The 11,469-nt window shown below is 33.9% G+C and overlaps 1 protein-coding gene across 1 annotated transcript; it reads right to left on the bottom strand.

The window, feature by feature from the left end:
- Nucleotides 1-671: 671 nt before the first annotated feature.
- LOC131937557 (transmembrane protein 33) lies at nt 672-8,166 on the bottom strand. Its single transcript, XM_059295092.1, has 8 exons — nt 8,052-8,166; nt 5,022-5,134; nt 4,760-4,854; nt 4,468-4,652; nt 4,169-4,236; nt 3,664-3,797; nt 3,308-3,391; nt 672-3,103 (listed from the first exon to the last, which is right to left on the bottom strand). The coding sequence occupies exons 2-8, from the start codon at nt 5,121-5,123 to the stop codon at nt 2,968-2,970; spliced, it is 804 nt and encodes a 267-aa protein (XP_059151075.1). The 5' UTR covers nt 5,124-5,134; nt 8,052-8,166; the 3' UTR covers nt 672-2,967.
- Between the last annotated feature and the right edge of the window lie 3,303 nt (nt 8,167-11,469).

The following is an 11,469-nucleotide window of genomic DNA, read 5'->3' as shown; positions in this document are numbered from 1 at the left end:
CATGTTTGTTTAAAGATAGCAGCCTGTTGCTTGTTAAATACGCCCAAAGAAAAAAATCAACCAACTAATATTCCACAAAGGGAGGTTAAGGTGCTGATATTTTTCAGCTGTTCCTAAAGCCTGTACTCCTTTTCCCCCCAGACCCCAAACATTGTGTTATCTGCTGTGTTTTTAAGCAGTTTTTTATTGTAAGAAAATGCTGTTTTTATTGTCAGTTTTTTTTTAAAAGGACACCAATGTTTTTCTACAGTATGTAAACTATCCATTTCTTTTTCTACAATGCATGCTGAAATTTAATGTGTATAAATGTGATTTCATTTAAAAAAAAAATAAAGATTAAGATAATTAAAAGGGTATTTTAAGGATTAATTTAGACAAGTACAACACATCTCAAATGTCTATTTAGAAGCATATCAACTGCTGACTACAACTTCTTAAAAATCAAATTTGTAGAGGGTTATTTGAATAATAAGGCCTACAGAAAAATTGTCCCAGCAGCTTTTATTTTTCAATAATTCAATTTTTCAGCCATGTATCTTTTTGTGGCATCTATATCAACGCCAGCCTTTTAAATATATTTGTTAGTAGTAATCAGATACTCGTTTTTAGATAGCAGTATATTCCATAACGGAGGTACTACATTCAACAAAGTGTGCTTCAATTAAACAAGGTCAAAAGTAAAAATATTTATTTCATATTGAAAATTAAAACATTCACAATTTCTATTCAGTTTTTATTTCAAGTAATTAAAATCAAAATAGATTCATCAATACAAATCATATTTGTGAGCTTAAATAAAAAATTCTATACTATTAGAAATAGTAAGATCAACAGGAGAGTTGAAGCTTAGAATTTCCATTCACTTAATGTATAAACTAATATTAACAGAAGGGCAAAATGCAGTGCTTAAAAGACATAAAAGAAACTACCAGATGGAGGTTAGAAAGAAAATCTGTAAATATGAGTAAAGAGGGAAATCAAAATCTTAAAAACATGCATTATTTGGAAAAAAAATTTTGATAATCTGATGTACTCTGTCATATATCCTTAAGGAAAATCTTTATGTGGTGTAAGTTGTATCAAACAGCACAGTATTTGTGTGTAATTATAGCAAGGTTTTGAAATACTGGCATAATGCACCAAGTCTTTTAAAACTTAGCATTCACATCTTGGTGCAAAGGACAGACATACTAGCCACTAATTTTATCTTAGCAGAATTTCTAGGTAAGACGTGCCATGCTAAACGTGTACCAGACAGGATTTCTTGTTCTCTATCACGACAGTCAATCAACCATTTAAAACTACAAACATGAAATCTTAATGTGATAGCGTAGTGGGAAAAATTACAGATGTACATTAAAACATTTAAAACTTTCAAGATTGTTTTAATAGTGATAATATTTAAAACTATTGAGGCAAAAAGTGATTTTTTTTAAATTAAAAAATAAAGAGGGTACAAATAATTCTGTAATATAACTTAAAAGCTGCTGATTACCAAAGCTGGAATTCTTGTCATGAAACTTTAGGACTTGAAGGTACTAGTACTTAGTATTTTAATATAATCTTCACACTATCAGCAAAAACAATCCAGTGATCTAAAAAAGGTAGCACACAATATTCAAACAGTGCTAATTCTTCAGGTATGTAACCACTGAGCAGTCTCTTGTGGGTGCTGAGTTCATGAATCACCCTTACAGTTTCGTACAAGGTTTCTAATATGAACCACACAAGTGGTTAGGAAAATTCTCAACTATTGCTCAAATTAACTGTACTTGTTACTGTACAGATTTTTTAAATTTATTTACAGACTTTGAAACTAAACTGTTCTGATTAAATTAGCTAATCCGATTTACATAAATGAAATTCCAATTAGTATCTGCTTTAAGATATAGTACAACACTACATAAATGCAAATCATAATGACGAGTAACTCAACTGTGATACTTATATTTGTAGTGGTTGTAAACAAAACCGCCAACAGCTCAGCTGGTTTACTGAATATAAAGATTACCTCACACATCATTTACAAACTGTGGTAGGTTTAAAAATCCTAGGTTTGTTCAGCTAAGTTTACGACCAGGTATCACAGATAGTTAACTATGTTCTTTAAATTTTATTGGGAAGATAATGAAATCACATTGGAAAATGTTATGGAATGATTTCCCCTATGTAAAAGACATACTTTATTAGTTGTTACTAACCACGACATCCCTAAACTTTTATCCTCAGTAGACTTTCAACCATTTCAAGTCCCAAACTGTAACTATTACAGATTACAGGAATATTATTTTAAAATATCTAAATAAAACAAACAATAGTAACAACGGAAAAAAAAATTAGGCAGTAAATTGGCTGGACGTAAACCCTAATCAAACCTAAATGTATGACCACCCACAACTGCAGGCAGTAAACTGACTCAAATAAAATCCCCTAAGAATCTATTTGTTGGATCAACAAAAACCTCACAGCAGCATGCTAGAATAAAACTAAAAACCGACCCTGAAAACAAAACATTTTGCTACAGCTTACTACCACAGACATCAATAAAAAAACATAATGGATGTTAACACTGAAATAATGAATTCAAATAAGAAGTTATTTACCAAATTAGGGGAGATAAATAAACACATCCTTCTTGGCACAGTCAGCCTAGAAGGCTGATGCTAGCCCACAAGTTTGGGAACACTCATGAATAAATTGTTGTTTTTCTGAATGTCATAATAGTTTTCAAACAGAAAATATTAAGACTGCTTAAGTTATTCAATAATAATTTTACATAGGACTATTTGAGGGTGTATCATACTTAAAATATATCAATTATATGATAAAAAGCAACTCTCAAGATGCCTCGTTTGAAAATAAATAATTAAAAAAAAATTCATTAACATAGGCCACGTACAGTTCACAAACAAAATTATATCTAGAATTTTCAGAAATAAAACACATGTAGTAGATTCAAAAACCTCTTTACGAAGTTGGTACGACTGGGGCGAGTCTAGTAATAAAACCTATTGCCTTGTAGCAGATGGTACGAATGAACTGAGGGCACTGAGGCTTGTTACATAAGTACAATGCAGTTTGGTTAAACTCACTGAACAACTGCCTGAAATTGAAAACAAAATTTAATGACATCAATTATCTACCGCAATATATGAAAAGTGAAAAGATTGAAAGCAGAAATTAATAAGTTTGAAAGCAATCCAGTTATGAGGAAAGCTTCATATGAGACATACTTATCTTTCTTTACAATACTGAGAGAAATATCTGGCTAAACTTAGGAATATTACAAGAAAAAAACCAGACCAACCTGTTGTAAGGGTTTCTCCGTGAGGTGTATCTCAGGCTTAAAAAGCGGTAGTATATAAAAGGCAGAAACAAGCTACACTTCCCACTGAAAAATGTTTAGTAAAAACTTCCATTTCATAAACAGTTCAAATTTTTTTAAACTATGTAGCTTAAATGTATCTGTAAACAAATTGTCATCAAAAGATAAAAGGACCTAAAACTCTAAGCAATAACCAACCAAACACCATTTAGAATAAAACAATTTAAACTAGAATGCAATAAGAAAATGTGGATGACATGCCCAAAAAAAGACAAAAAATGTAAATGCCTGACCCACCCCTCCACTCAATACCTGTGCAGGCTACTTTAGTATCTCACCTGAATATGAGGATGACAATGACTGGCATGAGCAATATCTCTGTACTGGCTATGAACCTCAGAATGTTGACCTGTTGAGCTTCCAGTTTTGTGATCATGTTGCGTACAAACATCAACGATGCTGGACCCATCAGCTGGAATTATACAATCACATTCAACACAATCTTCAGCCAGTTGGAACCTAACAATATTGTAACAGACCAATCTTGTTTGAAATTGAGCTAAGTCTGTCCACTGATGAGCCTGTGTCATGATACTTTCACTCAGTGATAGAAAAAGGTAGGATATATTATCTGGTGCAATTCTCAAATGTTTTCCTCCAGGATTTACTATTTTTTACCACTGAATGTTACAAATAGAGTTGCTCAACAAGTTTGCCATGAACTGCAATTTCTCATTTTAAAAACATTATTCTATAATAACCTAATCAAAATATCTATTATTATCTATACAAGGCATAATTCCATGACTTTTAACCAATAAATAAAATATGATCTGTACTTACATTTAGGATAGTTTTTGTGAATGAGCATGCATGCAACAAGGCAAACATGAATACAGGAATCAGAGAAACTAGGTTAGAGTTAAGGTTTTTTTAATGAATCAACATGGCCTTAACAGCAAATGGGTTTAATAATTATCTAATAAGTTTAAAACCAGCTGTTATGGAATTTGAGTTAGTAATTAACAAATACTTCAATTTATGCCAATAAATAGATAAGCATGGGATAATGAAATAGTTTGATTAAATACAAATATTAATTTGAGTAGTTAATTTTGTTGATATCAAAATGTAAAGGATACTGGTCAATGGGTAGGTGTTCAAGAAGATGATGCAGTACATGAGGTAGTGACTGGCATCTTCAGCAAACAGGTCCCTCAGAAAGGCCATGTTCAGCTGCACCACTGGCACGCGCTGGTGCAAGCGCAGGGCGCTGGTTGCAGCTGCTGCTATAAGAGCTCGTTGATAAAAACTGTGGGGGTTACCTCTGAAATATTAAATAAAAACTGTATAAAATATAAAGTGGGGACAAGAATACAAAAATCAAAATGGTCTAAATTTAGCTTTTAGAAAAGGAAAAAGTGTACTACATACCCAAATATTGGAAGTAAGAAGACAACTGAACAGACAACAGTGAATATCCTTGTGAACCAAAGCGTGGTTTCTATTTTGTTTTGCATCATATGTGCCTGGAAAGGAAATAATATAGTCGCAAAAGCTGACAGAACAGTGTCACTCAATCAAACAGGTCAACAAAAGTACAGTGGATTATTTACTAATGTTTACCAGTGTCATACAATCAAACGCTTTACAAACATGCCAACAAAACTACAGTGGATTATACACTAATGTTTACCAGCACGGGGTTTCTCCTACTTGAGGCTGGTGGTCCATCACCTGAGCCATCATTTGAAGGCCCATTGGCACCACTATCTCTGTTTTCTTGAGTGTCTGCCATGTTCAATTTCACTAAAAGAAAACAGAATTTAACATTTAGACCTAAGGCTTACTCCTTTTCTATCCCACTAAATTAACATAGTTACAGACTACTTATACAACAATTGCTGCAGGTAGAGTGACAGTAATTCATTGAGAAAGTGATAAAAACAGTAAAACTAAAACATAAAAAATCAGGCTGCATCTGCATGATGCAAATTAGTTTCTTCCAAAAGATTATAATGGTCGCACACAAAATAATAAGTTACATACTAATTTCCCAAACTGAAAAAAGCCTGATTTATATTAGATACAACTATTGGGCTGAGCTTAGTTATAGTAATGACCAAGGGATGTGTTTATGAAACTATTCTCGCAAACAATGTAATAATTTATAGGCCTGGTAATAAGCTAGTGAGATTAGCGGTAAAGAAACTTAATTTACATTTGAAGAACATTTAGAAGATAGAAAAAAACTAGATTCAATTTTTTTTTAACTGCGCCTACATTTAGCACTGAAATGATACTCTATGTCAATAATAAATTGCTAAGACCACAAGAAAAAATAATCGGGCAGTCCTTGTACCTTTCTTTAAATTGCGAACAACCTTATTGAACATATTAACAAGAATGCCTACAATCCACGTAAATGCTGCATATGTAAAAGTATGGTAGGACTAGGCTTGGGGTCAGGAATAGGGTTATCATTGACATTAGCAAGCCCAGCCCAGTGTGTATTTTAGTTTACCAGTAACCCAAGATGACCTCTTTTTTTCCGAAGTGACTACTCGGAAGAAGATTTTTCTCCCCAACGTCTCCACTTAGTCGGCAAAGATAGCTCTACGCATGCGCAGTGACCTATGGCTAGGGTTAGAATTAGGGCTAGGGTTGGTGTTAGGGTTCATGCGTATCTTTTTCCAGCTAGCATCGGCTCTTTTTTTTTTAACGAAGATTCTATAATCGTACACTGGTAGGTAGGCCTATAAAAAAAAGTAACTAGATATAGATTTTGACCTGGAAATCTTAGTAAGTAGATACTGTAAAGTCTAAGCATTCTATAAAAAAAAATCTACATTCTAGATTTACTAGGCCTAAACCTAGAAATATAATAGAAATATGAAACCAACTAAGTCTAGACTAGAAATATTTTAAAACTAATTAGAGCCTTTTTTATTAGGCTAATAGTTCTGGATTTTGTAGTAGACTATTAGAGTGATAGATTGCTCAAGCAGGCTAGGCCGCAATGGCCTGGCATTAAAAATAAAAACAGCTAGATCTACAATAGGGATTTTGGTAAAAAAACACTAATCATCATATAAAAATAAAAATTACATATTCTTGTAGAGCTCAACTATATGAAAACAAAACAAAAAAGATTTTCTGTCTAGCTCAAATAGTTTTTTTTTAGCGAATTTTTTTGTGAGGGGTGTAATGCCCTTGCTTTTGCATTGGCCAATTGTGACAAGTCATGGTATACCTGAATAAATTGAGCATAGTTATTTTACTTGCAGTTGTATTTTGTTCATATTTGCAGAGTTGAGCTAGAATGATATATAGAACTTGTATATGCTGTTGAAATAAATAAAAATAATACAGAAGTATATTTTTGTGTTGGCTTCCTTCCATAACCCCAAAAAAACTGTGCTGCGCAAATATGAAAATGTTTCTAAAGCAATGTTTTACAGTGAATGAAAGAACTACAAAGTTAGCAATCTAAAGTAAATGACTTGAACACTGAAATGTGCATATAACTGCATATAACTGCCCCATTATTTTGGGCAGGTGAAGTAGAGTCCATCTTTAAGACATTTTGTTATAAAACTGTGCTGCGCAAATATGAAAAAGTTTCTAAAGCAATGCTTTATATAAATACAGTGAATGAAAGAACTACATAGTTAGCAATCTAAAGTAAATGACTTGAACACTGTAATGTGCATATAATTGCCTTATTATTTTGGGCAGGTGAAGTAGAGTCTATCTTTAAGCCATTTTGTTAAAAGTGAACTGAAGTTATCTGATCAATGTTTTTATGTGTGTATTTTGTATGAATTCTGATTTTCAGCATATAAATATAACTAAGTAAGGGTAAGTAGAACTTGAATACTTAAAATTACAGTTAGCACATAGCTAGTGTAGTGTATTCTAGCAACAGACAGGTAACCTATGTCTGACTCAGCAAAATTTTACTTCAAGCAAAACTAGAACCAGAGTTGAAAAAATGAAAGACAGGTAGATCTATATTAAAATATGTTTAAAACAACAAGTAGGAGATTTGTTTGTACATTACATAAGAATACTGTTGTTAGTGTATCAAAACTAAAAGCCGGCAGATCGGGATGAAGAAATATAACATTGGAGTCAATGGGGGCAACGTGACCTACTTACGGTGACTACTTTCAAATGAGTATTTACTAATGTCAAAGTCAAAATATCCAAAAATAAATATCATTTCTATAAAAATGGGATGTATCTGCTTTGGAAACTTTCATTATCTAAATGGAAACTTTTCAAAAATCGCGTTTTTAAAGCATTTGAAGTTAACCTTTATACCGCGGTAAGACCAAAGCAGAGACAGCATGCAATCAGATCGCTAAGCCATCAAAACAACTGGAAAACCATTCTACTTTTCATTTAACATTAGGAAATGACCTTTTAAACTTAATTAATTACCATAAATTAAAAACTTATTAGTATGCAAAACTAAATCTCGTGCGCCCGGTATCAGAAAGTAATGGGAGATTTCGGGTCATGTTTTTACCGCGATCTCGGCCGATACCGACAAGCCTAATCTACAACCTAACCGAACTAACCTGAATGACAGAAATTAGATTAATAGACTAGATCTAGACTAGCTAAAGATTTTAAACAGCAAATATTAATTTTAAAAATGTAAAACTGGCCGTAAATCTAATAATTATTAACTAAGCTAAATAGATCAAACAGTAATCACATTTAGATTAGTTAGTGGTGATGCATAAGTTAACTGTTAAACGATATTTGTTCTCGTCATTTCCATAAATGAAGAGATTGCGCAGCACAATCATTATTCTTTTTACGGAAGAGCTAGAGCTGTATGAAATTAAAAAGCTGTCGGTAGGCCATATAAAACATGGTGCTTAAAAGAAACAATATTCAATAAACGATAAGATGAAATTTTGTTTCTAAGAAAGTTATTTGCATTTTTAAATTTTTAAACACAGAAAAAAAAACATAATTATTAGCTATCGTTTACCACAAAAACGGGCAGATGGAGCTTTTTTTTTAGAAAGGTTATACAAAGATATAGATCTATAAGATATAGCCTATAGGCCTAGATCAAGCCAACGGCAACATGCCTACTAGGCCTACCCTTCTTTATACACAAATACGATGTCATACGACCTAGTGACGCTGCGGGCGCACAGCATTGGCTGATAAAATAAATCTAAATCGACAAAAATAAAAGCAGGAGTGAGCTGCTTTAAATTATCTCCCATGTTATTAGATAACAGTAAGGGTTGGGAGGGCACTTCTAGTGCAAGCGGCCATGGAAATTAATTATTCGTTTTTTTCTTTAACTGCTTGCCTTTCGTGATAACACAGAGGTGATACATACTTTGATTTGAGCAGTGGCGCAGCGAGGTCGGGTGTCACCCGGTGTGGCACTTAATGGTGTCACCCCCCCAGAGGCGTAGCGACCCTTCCCGGCGCCCGGGGACAAACTTTCAATTTTCGATTTGCACCCCCACCTCAAACTTTCGATTCGCACCCCCCTCAAACTTTCGATTTGCACCACCCCCCTCTAACTATCGATTTTTACCCCCCCCCCCCCCCACACTCCCCTCCAAACTTGTCGGGATTTTTCAAATTTGCTCTTAAAAGACTTTTTAATTAATTACTTAATTAAGTGGAATTATCATTTTTCTCTATATATTTTGCTATTTTTTGCCTTGGTGTCACCTCCCTAAATGGTGTCGCCCGGTGCGGTCCGCACTCACCGCCCCCCCCCCCCCTCGCTACGCCACTGGATTTGAGAGAATATGATTTTGATATAAAATTAAAATCAAATTCTGAATTTAGTGTTATTTTGTTTCAAGGAATCGGGTAAAAACGCTAAAAATTCAAAAATCGAAAGAAATTATGTACAGAAGCTAATACATAAATGACATGTCTTCCATCCAACCAGTGTTTCTTCCAGACTTTTTTCTCGGGGGGGGGGGGAGGGGGTACTTCTTCTTCTTCGTTCTTAATTTTTATTGTTAGAAGGGATCGAACCTTATCTGTCAGAGGGTTTGAACTCGAGACTTTTTTCAAAAATATTAAGCATGAGCTTTTGCTGACTCGACCACGCCTCCATCACAATTCACAATTAAGGATACGTGTCAACTGGTTATGCGCCATTGAGGCCATTGACTCCGATTTCAGCCTGCTTTTCTTTTTGGATTTGCTTCCATAGCCTTTGTCCATCCAAGAACAAACTATCAAGCTTGTGTAAGTCTGGGAAAAGACAATAGTAACTACACTTGTCAATAGTTGATCAGAAAGGTTTAACTTTTAGTGCAAGTAAACTGCGGAATTGTGCACACTTAACCACTATAAAATTATGAGTGGTAAAACTTCAGAAGAATGTGCAAACTATGGTTTATTTTTCAACTGCCTATGTTGTACTTTTGATACTAAAAGTTTCTTCTCGTAACTGCTGATAGATTTTTTAAATTGAACTTTTAACGTTTGAAAGTTAATTTTCTCTTTTTTTTTTTTTTTACAAGATTTTAGTTTATTGTAAATCCAAGATTTTAGCTGTTTGCAGATATAATGTCTTGGAACTTGGTGTAAATTTTCATTATTCATTTTCTGTGGTACTTATCTATGTGAGAGTGATGTACATTGTGTATGTTTTTATTTTTCAGAAATTTTATAATATGCCTTGTTTGATATGATACAATTTTTTTTTAAATAGAAAAAAAATGTTCCTTTTACATTGTAATTTAAAAAAACTACATTTGTCCCCTTTACAATGGTTCTAGTAAAATAAACAGTAATAATAATATGATTATTTGTTTATATTATTGATATTTTTAATTAGGTAGAAAAGTGTGTTTTTTAAGATGGCTGCCGTTGCCATGGAATATTATATTGTTACTTGCTTATCTCTGCTGTGGGCTAGTTAGGTTTACAGTGTGTAGTTGCCTCTTAAACATCTTTACTCCATGTGGAACATAGACCCTCAACTACAACCTTCCATCTTTACTCCATGTGGAACATAGAGCCTCAACTACAACCTTCCATCTTTACTACATGTGGAACATAGAGCCTCAACTACAACCTTCCATCTTTACTACATGTGGAACATAGAGCCTCAACTACAACCTTCCATCTTTACTACATGTGGAACATAGAGCCTCAACTACAACCTTCCATCTTTACTACATGTGGAACATAGAGCCTCAACTACAACCTTCCATCTTTACTACATGTGGAACATAGAGCCTCAACTACAACCTTCCATCTTTACTACATGTGGAACATAGAGCCTCAACTACAACCTTCCATCTTTACTACATGTGGAACATAGAGCCTCAACTACAACCTTCCATCTTTACTACATGTGGAACATAGAGCCTCAACTACAACCTTCCATCTTTACTCCATGTGGAACATAGAGCCTCAACTACAACCTTCCATCTTTACTACATGTGGAACATAGAGCCTCAACTACAACCTTTCACCTTTACTCCATGTGAAACATAGAGCCTCAACTACAACCTTCCATCTTGTCCGGTCCCCGGCTGTTGATTTTGCAGTCTCACTAGACATCCCTGATGTCTCCAGTTCTTCAAGAAGACTCAGCCTCCAGGTCTGTCTTGGGCGCCTTCTCTTTCGCCTACCTTGGGGGTTCCACTTAGGCGCCTGGCGTGTCACGTTTCAGTGTACATTTTAGTTTGCCTTTAACTGAGCCACCCAGCGCCACTTCCTCCTAATTTGTATTGCCATGGGCTCATGCCTTGTCCTTCTCCATAGCTCTATGTTAGGCACTTTGTAGCGCCTCCTCAGAATTTGTCTGAGACTTTTGTGTGTGCAGGTCTTTGAGAATCTCCATGTTTCTGCTCCATATATTAAAAAAACCCTTGACATATGAATTTAGAATCCTGATTTTTATCAGCGACAGTACTTTAAACAAACAAGGACAAGTTATCAAAAATTTGAACACATTTAAAATATCAACACTCAAGTCTTTTGAATTGAAATTATTCACATTTTACTTCATTAACAGTTATATTACAGTTTTAAAAACTGGTCATTAGTTGCATATTTAAACTATATAAAACGTGCAATATGTTTAAAGTATACACAAACTTTATATATATATATATATATATATATATATA

This window comes from Physella acuta, unplaced genomic scaffold (genome assembly GCF_028476545.2).
Source record: "Physella acuta isolate Inbredline_101_S28 unplaced genomic scaffold, ASM2847654v3 ptg000017l, whole genome shotgun sequence".
Lineage (NCBI taxonomy): Eukaryota > Metazoa > Mollusca > Gastropoda > Physidae > Physella > Physella acuta.
Note: the sequence above shows the minus strand (reverse complement) of the source record. Positions and strands in the feature narration are given on the sequence as shown.

What these genes read in the sequence shown, in the direction of transcription:
- LOC131937557 (XM_059295092.1), bottom strand. Translation starts at nt 5,123, where the DNA reads ATGGCAGACACTCAAGAAAACAGAGATAGTGGTGCCAATGGGCCTTCA. An exon ending in GTAGGAGAAACCCCGTGCTG is followed by an intron (nt 4,855 to 5,021) that starts GTAAACATTAGT and finishes TTTCCTTTCCAG; the next exon opens with GCACATATGATGCAAAACAA. An exon ending in GAACACCTACCCATTGACCA is followed by an intron (nt 4,237 to 4,467) that starts GTATCCTTTACA and finishes ACTCTAACCTAG; the next exon opens with TTTCTCTGATTCCTGTATTC.